At 39.8% G+C, this 12772-nt stretch overlaps 1 protein-coding gene across 5 annotated transcripts in view; it reads right to left on the bottom strand.

The window, feature by feature from the left end:
- The window catches only part of MYO5A (myosin VA), a 218803-nt gene that overhangs the window by 87629 nt on the left and 118402 nt on the right, over nt 1-12772 (bottom strand). For 4 of the 5 annotated variants that reach the window (XM_073303845.1, XM_073303846.1, XM_073303843.1 and 1 more), the window contains one exon: nt 364-520. In XM_073303845.1, coding sequence (XP_073159946.1) covers nt 364-520 — 157 coding nt within the window. The remainder of the gene's footprint in view (nt 1-363; nt 521-12772) is intronic. The other variant, XM_073303848.1, reaches the window with a different exon arrangement.

The raw sequence follows: 12772 nt of genomic DNA, 5'->3' as shown, positions 1-12772 counted from the left end.
CTTCTGTGGATTTCACGTATCCCCCCACTTTCTCCTCCACATTCATTTGGTTAGTAGTCTGAAAAATCAGTGTTATATAGCTACTTTGCTGTACTGAATTTGTCACATCCTCTCTCCTCCCCACCTCCTCCTGAACAGTGCACAAAAAGACATCTCAATTTAGAGCCCTTTCTGGGAAAGAGAGAGAAGAAATGATATTATGGCAATCCTTATACATTTTATCTTCACTCCTATGTTTGAATGCCTTAAAAAAATCACTTGAATTTCTGTTCACTGTTTGTAGTAGCTACCAATAGTAGCAGCTACCAATAGTAGCAGCAGAAAGTAAGCATATAGGATAAGATAGTGCATCCGCTCCCTTACCTCCATGATAGGATTGGAAGCCAGTACTTTCTCTTCAACATTCGCTTCACTGGCAGAACCACTTACAGTGGCAAAGTATCTCATGGCATACTTAGCAGAGACTGTCTTTCCTGCTCCAGATTCCCCACTTACAATGATTGACTGATTCCGTTCATCTCTGAAACACAAAAACATGGTAATTACCAGCAGTTTGCTAAAGTAGACCTATGTTTTGTGTATCCAACTTGGCAACAACCCTTTCACCATATATGGTAACAGTACCTATAATGTGCATACACATGGTTAAAACAAGGTTGTTGATGATCTAGCTTCTTGTTGGGCTAACTGGTGCTTGGCCAGGATGGGAATTCAGAATCAACACGGCCATTTCAGTCTACTCTGACATTAGATTTCCTTCAAAGTACTTGACCCTGTAAATTAACTTGATCTTCATCCTGTTTATCTCAATAACACATTGTGGCACCTTCTTTCTGAGATTCCCAAAGTGCTTTACCAAAGCTAGGTAATGATTACTGTCCCCATTTCACAGATAGGGAAGTGAGTAGCATATTCAGAAACAAAAGGACGGTCTCCTAACTCCTGTTCTTCTTATGCAACCATAAGACAATTCTTCCTGTAATCCTATTCCCTGCATTTGTTCTAGACATTAGTGTTTTGAACAGTCTTGCTTGATTATTTAACAGCAGCTCCAGAGCTAAAAGGTTCCCTTTGTTGTAAGGCAATTTCTTTTTTTTTTTAAATCTCCATCTGTTACTAATTTTTCTCCCTTCCAAAGCGAACCTTGCCCATAGCCTCTGGTTTGAGAAGCTCCACATCTAACAAACACGTAGCTTTGCCTGTGAAAACCACTGTTTAAAAAGATCAAAACCTTTTCATAGAATCATAGAATATCAGGGTTGGAAGGGACCCCAGAAGGTCATCTAGTCCAACCCCCGCTCAAAGCAGGACCAATTCCCAGTTAAATCATCCCAGCCAGGGCTTTGTCAAGCCTGACCTTAAAAACCTCTAAGGAAGGAGATTCTACCACCTCCCTAGGTAACGCATTCCAGTGTTTCACCACCCTCTTAGTGAAAAAGTTTTTCCTAATATCCAATCTAAACCTCCCCCACTGCAACTTGAGACCATTACTCCTCGTTCTGTCATCTGCTACCATTGAGAACAGTCTAGAGCCATCCTCTTTGGAACCCCCTTTCAGGTAGTTGAAAGCAGCTATCAAATCCCCCCTCATTCTTCTCTTCTGCAGGCTAAACAATCCCAGCTCCCTCAGCCTCTCCTCATAACTCATGTGTTCCAGTCCCCTAATCATTTTTGTTGCCCTTCGCTGGACTCTCTCCAATTTATCCACATCCTTCTTGAAGTGTGGGGCCCAAAACTGGACACAGTACTCCAGATGAGGCCTCACCAATGTCGAATAGAGGGGAACGATCACGTCCCTCGATCTGCTCGCTATGCCCCTACTTATACATCCCAAAATGCCATTGGCCTTCTTGGCAACAAGGGCACACTGCTGACTCATATCCAGCTTCTCGTCCACTGTCACCCCTAGGTCCTTTACCGTAGAACTGCTGCCTAGCCATTCGGTCCCTAGTCTGTAGCTGTGCATTGGGTTCTTCCGTCCTAAGTGCAGGACCCTGCACTTATCCTTATTGAACCTCATCAGATTCCTTTTGGCCCAATCTTCCAATTGGTCTAGGTCCTTCTGTATCCTATCCCTCCCCTCCAGCGTATCTACCACTCCTCCCAGTTTAGTATCATCCGCAAATTTGCTGAGAGTGCAATCCACACCATCCTCCAGATCATTTATGAAGATATTGAATAAAACCGGCCCCAGGACCGACCCTTGGGGCACTCCACTTGATACCGGCTGCCAACTAGACATGGAGCCATTGATCACTACCCGTTGAGCCCGACAATCTAGCCAGTTTTTTTTAAAGTGTTGTAACAATAAAAGGTACATATTACTTCTACAAAGCTTTATATTTCCAAAGTAATGGACAAACTATAGCTAATAAGGTTTCAGACAGATATCCCTGTAAGTTAGGTAAGCATTATCTCTAATTTACAAATGGGAAAACTGAGAAAGAAAGGATAGATGATTTGCCCAAGAATGTATTGAGAGTCATTCACAGAGCTGGAATTAGAATTCAGAAGTTCTTTGCTCCCAAGTCCCCAAACTCAATCCCCCAGATCAGGACGTACAATAATGCTAAATGAAAGACCAGGCACGCATGTGTTCAGATGGAATATTTACAGCCTCCAGCTGCCTGCCAAAATCACCAGTGAATGCATGCTGAGATGGCATGAAAGAATATTTCATCTATCAGTTTAATTAAAAAACAATCAAAATGATTCTTGTTTAAGCAGTCTGACAATATGCAGGAGATCTGAGGTTATACTTGTGAGGCTTTAGTGAAAAAAAAACAAACAAAAAAACAGAGACCATAATAACCATGGTGAATACCATACTAAATTAACAGACCATGCTATTTCTCTCCATCTTTTATCTGTCTCCAAAAATATCCCCAAAACGCCTGATAAGAACATAGCTCTAGTGCATTTCATGCAGCACAGAGTTGTATACTAAAAGGACTATTTTCATCACACCTTTGAGAGAGACGAGGCCTGATTTATATTGAATACAGTTAGTGATAAAGCAGGTTGGCCACATCCTGGCAAAAAGAAGCCAAAACTAAAGCAACAATTATTTAAATAAATAAGAAAAGGTTAACAAGGTAAAAACAAACCTTTGTGTGTGTGTGTGTTCGTTCTTAGCATCTGGCTTATCAAAGTGTTAAGCATGAATGAATACAGCAACGTTGTCATATTAAGCTGACAGGCTCAGAGGGAAAAGTCACGGCAAAGTGTAACTACTCACCTTAACATCTGATAATAGGTAGTGCAGGCCTATTGCTTGAGATGTTGCACCTGTCCAAATCCAATGAAAAAGAGCCTCTCTCCTGGCTAGAGTTGCCCATCCTCAAAAATCCTCCTTCAGTGCAGAAGGCAATTTCCCCAAAGAAGATGCCAGGGAAATGTGGTTTGACTAGTTATTCCTACCCGCTTAGCAGCCACCAACCTGTTAGGTTGCTTCCATTCTAAGGAACAAAAAATCTAGTGCACCCACTCCAGTCTGGGTGAATAAGGGAGGCAGCATTATGGGGCTTCCTGTGGCAAAAAATCAAGAGTTTGCATCAGGAGAAGGAGGGAGAAAGACACTTACTCTTTTCCTCATTCCCCCATCAGAAACAGAGGCGTAACCAGTGGCTGTATACATAGGAGGAAGAGACTGTATCTCTGCTTATCAGGGCATGGTATGAGATGAACTAATTACTGAGGATGAAAAAGGAAAAGTAGAAAGAAGGCTGTAGTTCTTGAAAGACTTGCAAGTGGCCCAACCCAAAATACAATGGTCTGGGCTCTCTCTCACATAGACAATCCCTACATTCTGTCAAAATGGGCCAAAATGCAGCACAGCTTGTAGCCTTTTATTCCTCCGGCACTCCACAGTATGGAAAGAACAATGTCTCACTGTTCTTAGAACATGAAACTTATGGTGCAACCTCAGCAGCCGGAGAACTCAGGAGATGTGCAATGAGATAACAAGCCTTTCATTTCTCTGTGATAGTGATCAAGAGTCATTATCATCTGCAGGTTGCTGAGTGACATACAAGAAATTTCAGTCTGGTTCCTAGAGACAAGAGCTCCCATCAAAAACCACCACTAGCTGTACCTATACCATGCCCATCTTAATTAGCAGCCTGGATGACAGTCAGAGAGAGGCCAAAGACTGAACATCTGTCAAGACTCAGCTACCTTGTTACCCCTTGATGAAAGAGGGAGGGCAGGATTCAGGAAGATTGGCAGGACATCAGGGAAGCTCAAACTGCTACTGCCTGTGCTGGACAAATTGTCTGGATAAACAGAGGACTTCAGTTCCACCTGCCAACCTAGCACCTTTCTTCAGGACTAAGTTCACTTACCGCCCCAAGAAAGACACGTTGAAACTATTACATATAAATCTTTTACGAACTTTAACTCTCAGGATTTGGATTAGGTGCCCACATGTCAAGCCTTGGCACCAGATCTATCTATATTATACATACATACACACACACACTTGCAAAACTATAATCTCAGATAATATGGATTTATAACAGAAGTCATTAACTCTAGTTCCAGGAACGGAACACCATAATAAAAATGTCTCATTCTGTTCCTTATGTTTCCCAGGGCTAGCACAAACTGACATGAGAAGCTTGTTTCAGCTCAATCTGCTTCTCTTACTACAAGGCGTGTATACCTATAGACTAATTATATACCGAAAAGTGCTGAAATATAGCGTTTCATATGAAGATATCATTTAAAGAGCACCTTACAAATGATTATTTAATTACGATATCATGGTCTTTTCTGGACGTTAATGACGCAACAGTGGCAAAGGTCTAAAACATTACTGGAAATCTGGAACAACAATGTTAACATCTACAAAAACAATGAGAAGTCCGGTGGCACCGTAAAGACTAACAGATTTATTTGGGCATGAGCTCTCGTGGGGAAAAGCCCCACTTCTTCAGATGCCTAGAGACATCTGAGAGATCAAAAGAAGTCTCAGTTATGCTCCACTGTTAGCTCTGAAGAGGAACAGGTTCCTTAGTGCCGCAGCATGTGGAGAATAGAGAATTTTCCCTTTTAAGAAAAAATACAAATAGGCGCCATTAAACCTGCCCACGATTATTATTATCATCACATTTTAAATTGTCTCCTGGATTTCAGACTCTAAACTGATGCACAAATCAGCTCTGAGTGTTCCACCTCTTTTTTCTTCCTCCCACCCTAGCAGTTTTATCCTCAGGACAGGGATTTGTTACATCATCCAGAATAGATCTAAATATGGCTCAAATGGTTTTAAAGTCCTTGACAGGCACCATTTACAAGAACTATTTCAGCCAAACATTAAAATGTTTACAGAAAAATTATATGCCTCTTTATCTCTCCGCAGTAGCAACTCACATTGCTTTAAAATAAGGAGGAAGATGGGAAGGATAATCATGGCCAAATCGGGCTTAGTTCAAAATAAGTCATTAGTTTCATTAATTTTTCATCGTCAGTAATCTGGGTAAAAGGATGGACAAGCAGACTTTGTGCCTGGACTGGTAAATTTTAATAACAATTTTACAAAGCTTCTAATTAAACAGCACAAGTCTCTATTTATTGTATGACAGAGGTCAGACACTGTGAACAGAACTGAATAGAATTCAGGATACCTCCACAACAATGATGACAAGCAACATTTATGAGGAATCTTATTATCAGAGTGCCAAACGGAGAAGTAGATCAGCACTCTCCCTTTGTCCCTGGAAGCTTGAGTTCACAACATACTTCCCAATATACATTTATCAGCTTTACAAAACCACTGCACAATCTGATGCTAAAGAACTTTTCTGCTTACCTGAAGCCCAACAGCAAAACAGGAGTGCTACAGTATGGCTTAAAATGTAATATATGGAGAAAATATTTTTGTAATATACAAATGAAATTGCACTGGGCAAGAGATGAGAAAGTGGCTTGTAGGAAACAATCCTGCTTTGGCAGGGAGATGGAGTGGATAGTCTAATGGCTTTCCCCCCTTAAATAAGATTATTAATAGTAGTTACTACTACACCTGGGTTTCTAAAATTCACTAAAATCTAAGGGTAAGATTTTCAAATGCACTCAGCATTGAAGTAATTCTGCTTCCTTTTAAGTCAATGCAAAAGCAGCAGCTACCTATAGCCTAATTGGTTTGGACACAGAAATACATCACCGTATGGAGCTCTGTTCAACAGAGTATCACACTTCAGTGGGACAGGCAGATTGTGCTATTTTGCATTTTAAGGATGTAATTTTAGAAAGTACTATAGCCTGGGAAAAGAAAGGAGTATAGGATTACTGACAGCAACCTCCATGCTCAGACATATGTATAAATAATATACCCCCTCCCAGTCCCAGTTGCCAGCACTGCTATCAGACATTTAAACACACACACACAGACACAGAGAGAGAGAGAGAGAGAGAGACAGAGAAACACAAGAGTTTAACAAATTCACATTCTAGATTTGCTGTGAGGTATTTTGAGGTTTGCTGGTGAGTATTATTTTATGCCTTTTATTTTACTGATTCAAAATGTCTAGAGCGGATATTCAAAAACAAAACCTGAGAGCCCACAGATCCTGAATGCCCAATGCAAAGACAAACCAGGCTAGGAATAAAAATATTTAGAGTTTATTTCATAGTTTATGACCCTTTCAGAAAATGCTGTGAACAATTAACGTGTCTTGGCCAGAATCATGGAAACTGTGCATGCAGATGCTCACTTGGACTATTTGCATGCACAACTGTAATAGCACACACAATTTATGTGCACCCTTCTCTACAAATATTACAAATATTAACTAGTTAATCCTCACTACCATCCTGGAAGGTAGGTGTTAACAATCCTATTTTACAAATGGAAAAACTCAGACCACACAGCAAACCACAGGCAACAATGAAATTACAGCTGCAGAGTTCTTGACTTCCAACCCCCTTTTTATTCCTGTAGACCACAAAATCTCCTGGCTCTGGCTCCCAAACTGAACGAATTTTCAAATTAAGAAGTAGATGCTTGATAGTATGGAAACCAACATTTCCAAAACAAACAGTTTGAATGTTTTAGGATAGTCAAGATGTATGGAATAAAATGGCACTAAAGTGGCCCAATGAATATATACTTCCTGTCTGCTAAATACATACCAAAAGAAAGTCCTCCTGGGGCCCAAATTTTTGAACTAGCTGCAATCAAATGCTAAATAGCTACTTGTCAGTGGTTATTTCAGTGGGACCTAGAGAAGCACAGAGCTGTCTTTTTTTATCCATTTCAACAAAGCACAGTTTTTATCCATGTGATCAACAAAGCACAGTTTGTTTTTTCCATGGCTGAATGGCTAGGCTACATCACTTCATCCTGTCCTTAAGGTTCATAGCCGTAACACGAACAACAAAATAAATGAAATAGTTATTACGTTCTTGAAAAAAATACGTAGGTAGAATAGAATTTGAGATTTTGATATCACTTATAAACCTACAGCTGGCCTAGGCCTTGACTACTTGAAAGACCTCCTCTCTCCTCATGCCATACTATAACAGCTGAGATTAGCAGAGGGGCTTCAGGGGAAGCTCTCTCAGGATGAAAGGAGAGAGGATAGCTAGCAGGGCACATTAAATGAGGCGAGCTTAGGAACTTGCTTCCCCTTTGATCCAAAACAGCCCGAGTCTTTTGATCTGGAGGGCTCTTTTTTAATGGAGGCTTTTGGAGAAGGATCTTTTGGTTTTTATTAATTGCACATTTTTAATTTACGGAGGCTTTTGAAGCTGTTTGAAGAGTAATACTTAAGGGATTATTTTCTTCTCCCATCTCCTGTGCTGAAAGGTTTAATGAGTCTTCCACCATATTTTGAAGGGGTCACCGTTGGCTTCTTGTTTTCATATTTTATGGTGCTTACATCACTGGTAAGGGCACCAACAGGATGGAACAGGCTTCTAGTTCTTAAACAAACAGAGAGTAAATAGTTGTTGGAGGGTCTGAATCTGCAGTCCTTGAACACTCCAAACTCCCAATGCCTTCAGTACAAGACCAGGCCCATAAGTAGCTTTTAGTTAATCAATTAGTTTCACCTCTTCCTCTTACTGCAGATTCTCTCCTGCAAATCTGTGGTAGAGAAATGCTTACTAACCTGAAACTGCTTTGGACATTTTAACAGTGAGTTTTAATTTATCAAAGAACTCTTGAAAGCTAGCCTGATGCAAGTTCACAAGGGAGACAGCCTATGACTCAGAGGAAAACTTTGGGTTAGATTCTCCTTTAAACACATACAAATAATTCCCATTAACGTCAGTGAGAGTCATGCCTATGACGGGCAGAAGAAGGAACCTGTTTGATTCCCCAGTGATGTGTCAGCCTACAATTGAATTATAGCAGCGGGTAAACCAACCCAAGAAAATAACTTATGCCAGCACATTTTGATAATTTTTTTTAAATGACAAAAAGTCAAATTAGTGTCAGTTTTGGAACTCTAGCACATTTCAAGTCTTGCTCTGTCAGTCACAGGTCCAATTATATCCATATGATTTAATGCACAGAAACGTTAACACCATTTAAATCAGAGACATTTGCTCACCTCTTACATTGTTAAAACACAGGCACAGATTTCAAAACTGCGCATGCACAAATACATGCACGTAATATGTGCACCTGCCCGATGTGTGGATGTGACCAATCAGACGTCTGCCTTTATCCTGCTAGTACCATGGTACGACATAGTGCTAAAAGAAGCTGTCGTATTTTCTGGAATCAATCTGTCAACATCCCCAGTTAATGCAAGCAGCATACTCAATGACAGCACATAACCATAATAAAGAAACTGTTTATAGCATTGGGCACCTATAGTCATGAATGCTTAGATATCTTCTTTTTCTCTTATACATACTTACAAAGTGCCTTATCAAGCTGAGTAACTGAAGATCAGTTTTCAGAGTAGCAGCCGTGTTAGTCTGTATTCGCAAAAAGAAAAGGAGTACTTGTGGCACCTTACTAACCAATTTATTTGAGCATAAACTTTCATGAGCTACATGCATCCGATGAAGTGAGCTGTAGCTCACGAAAGCTTATGCTCAAATAAATTTGTTAGTCTCTAAGGTGCCACAAGTACTCCTTTTCTTTTTTTGAAGATCAGTTATGTCCCATGGGGTTGCTCTAAAAAGCTCTGCTCGTGTTGAATTTAGGAGCATCAACCATGTAGGTCCCTGGTTGATGAGAGCAAGGAAATCAGGTTTGAACAGTGACTTGAAAATGAAAAGCACTGTGTAAGTACTAAGTATTATAATAATAATTCCATTAATTGTTAAAATAATTTTCTTAAATAACTTGCAAACTTAGTGAAAATGCTAAAATGGATGTTAAAATATAGCTAGTCACTGAAGTTTTGCTGAAGAAGTGAGGAGGCAAAAGGAGAATATTTATAACTACCCTCTTCTCCCTCAAAAAACATGATTAACACATATACACACACAAATTGGAGGTTAGAGTGGAATACCTACTGAGTTATTTGCTTCTTTGCCATTTGATATTTCTTCAGAAGATCCTGATACTTCTGAGCTAATTTATGTGTGTGTTTGTCTCTCTCTCTCTCAAAACATCAAGGGCCAAATGCATCCTTGGTGTAACACTACTAATTTCAGTGGCCTTACATCTGTGATGAACTCTACCCATCATGATTTCCAAATGACAAAGAGTTTTAAACAAGAAGTTATTTACTGAGGCTCAATATAGCCACAAAACTGATTTCATTGATAAGAAAAAATCTTAGTCAACTCTGGTATCTTCAAATGCCTGTATAACTACATAAACCCTAAAAGTATTTCATTAACATCTTTCCTGCTTCCATATAAAGTGTTAATTTAGGGTCTCTTCTTGGAATAAAATAGCCAGGTAAAAGCTTTCAAACTCCTTTCATGGGAAATCTGAGTCCTTTTCCCCACGGCAATGTGGCAGAGCTGTCCAAGTAGTTAATATCAATAGCAAATTAAAAATTCTCCATAATATTGAATTTTCTCTGACCTTCACACAAAGCAATTTATTAAACTTACAGTGGGCGACAACAAAGTGTTGCTTGGGTTGAATGTACTGTTATCCTCAGGAGGAGTGCACTGAAAACATCCAAAAAAGGCATCTAGGAGAGAGACCTTAACTTTGCAGGAATGTGGCACCTCTACCTTCTTGTTTCCTCCTTCCCCCATGCTCCCAAAATGGGCAGTATCTCAAAAGAGACCAGTTCTCCACATCTGACTTGCTGCATTAATTAGAACAAGATGGATTTTTTAATCTTTGTATTTTGCGGGGTTACCACCCCCCAACCCCGCAAACAATATCCTGGATTAAATACTAACGTCCTTACTGAAGCATAACTGCCACTAAAATCAGCAGGAGTTATGCTGAATTAAGGACTTTAGGATTAGCTCCCTTCTATTTATCTACATTTGGTTTTACAGTAATTTTCTAATAAAATGTTTTAAAAAGTAAAACAGTCTTTAATTGGTTACATACTTCATCTGCAGGGACTTGAGATCTTACACAATGTTCATATGACCAGGGCACTTTCCACTGAACAGAAAAGTCTGGTTGTAGAAGAATGCAGGATTGAGGCTAAAGAATAGGAAGAGTGATCAGGGACTTGAGTAAGACAATGCCGTGGCATAAGATGTTTAGGAGGCTAAGGAGCACCTATGTATTACTGAGAGAATGCATAATAACAATTAACAAAATACATGACAAAATAACAAAACCTGTTGTTTATACCCTGCTTAATGAGGCATCAGACTACATGGATTAGTGTGTTGGCCTGTACACCTTCTCACTATAGGCATAATCCAAGGGCAACTGAAGTCCAAAGGATTCTTTCCCATTGATTTCAGTGGGTGCTAGATAGAGAAAAGGAGGACATGCCAACGGCTAAGAAAAAGCTGTTACCTTATACATTGCGGTATGTAAAGACTAGCGGAAGTTTAGTTTTGCAGTGTCATTAATAAATAAAGGATTGACGTTTTAAAGCCACACACAACCGGCAAGGGGTGCAAACCATGTCTGCCCCATTACACCTGCAAAATTTTGTATTTGTGCATCACTTTGGAAACTGTATATGCAACTTCTTGTTTTCTCCGCTGTGTATTTTTGTAGGTGCAAATGAGGCTGTACACATGTAGCGCTGCTCACCCATTGTGAAGGTCTTTGGAAACTGAGCCCATACTATGCAGCAGGCAGTGTGAGGCCTGTTAAAGCCATTTTAAAAATTGGCAACTATGCAAGCCAGAAATTGCTTTTCAAGTAGAAGTAATGTAACCGTTTCTTTAAAAAAGAGCAATTTTCTAAAGCTCTTAGACCTAACGAAAACAGTACCAGATTAAAATGTTCCTTTTCTAAATTCGTTCAGCATTCCAGTGACTTATCACATTGGGTATGGGGAACAAGATTATGCCCTTTGTTAATCTTGTGAACATAGTATTTTGATAACAATTCTCTTCAATCACTAAGTTAGTTCATTATCCTCTGGCTTTCTGGATTTGGCTCCCTAGTCTCCTTAATGCCAAAATATTCCCCATCTCTTTGGCCTCATCTCTCCTTATTTTCCAATTCACCAAATATATTCCTCAAAGAGCAGACTTACTTACTGCCCCCTCATCTTGCCTCTTGAGGAAAGTGGCCAGGTCCTTCCCCGGGGCTGCCACCATCATCTGCAAAAACCTCCCCTGTAGCTAGCTGATTCCCCCACAAATACTATTTCAAAACTCACCTCTTATCCATAGCCCAAGACTCCTATCCCACTCTAACAAACATATTCTTACTCCTTATGTCTCTTAGTTTTCTGACAGTCATTCTCCCCCAAACTTGACCATAATCACCTCCTTCGCTTCTGAGCCACATCTTTGAATTCTATCCACATCTCTGCAGTGATGAATAATTCACTTGTATTTGCATGTACAGAAGGGTGTGGTGTAATGTGGATAATTATTCTTTCAACCCTGAAAGGGCTGTTGTGAGGATTAATTAGCTAAATGTTTGTAAGACACTTTGAAGGTGTACATGCTATGTAAGCTCTAAGTATTATTAGTAGAGTCTATGTTGCTTTGAAGCATTCATTGGCATTTTTGTATGAACAACATTATGAATAAAGAAATTACATATTAGTGCAAACCACCATGTATGCCTTTACATATCACAAAACTTGTGCCACTACTCCTGTTACAGAGTTAACATGCTGCATTTCCACAGCCTGGTCTATTCTTGACTGTTCTCTCTCTGCCCTGAATACCATCTTGACTATCCAGCTCCAGCATGCCCTGACCTGAAGTACTCTTCCCTTCACAGAAGCAATGCATCAGGTTCTCCCCACTGCTGACATGCGTTTTACTTTACCCTGAGTCATGAGAACAAGTCCTGTTACCCTGAGTCATGACAACAGGTCCTGTATTACCAGCCAGAAGACAATTTTCCCCCTAACTATAATAGAACCTCAGAGTTACGAACACCACAGTTATGAACTGACTGGTCAACCCCAGCTGGAACTGGAAGTACACAATCAGGCAGCAGAGACAACAATAACAAACAAACAAAAAAAGCAAATACCGTACAGTACAGTATTAAATATAAACTACTTTAAAAAAAAGGAAAGTTAAAAAAAGATTTGACAAGGTCAGGAAACTGTTTCTGTGCCTGTTTCATTTAAATTAAGATGGTTAAAAGCAGCATTTTTCTTCTGCATAGTAAAGCTTCAAAGCTGTATTAAGTAAATGTTCAGTTGTAAACTTTTGAAAGAACTATAACATTTTGTTCAGAACA

The sequence above is a fragment of the Lepidochelys kempii genome, chromosome 10 (assembly GCF_965140265.1).
Source record: "Lepidochelys kempii isolate rLepKem1 chromosome 10, rLepKem1.hap2, whole genome shotgun sequence".
Classification (NCBI taxonomy): domain Eukaryota; kingdom Metazoa; phylum Chordata; order Testudines; family Cheloniidae; genus Lepidochelys; species Lepidochelys kempii.
The sequence above is the reverse complement of the archived record's forward strand: the minus strand, read 5'-3'. Positions and strand labels throughout refer to the sequence as shown.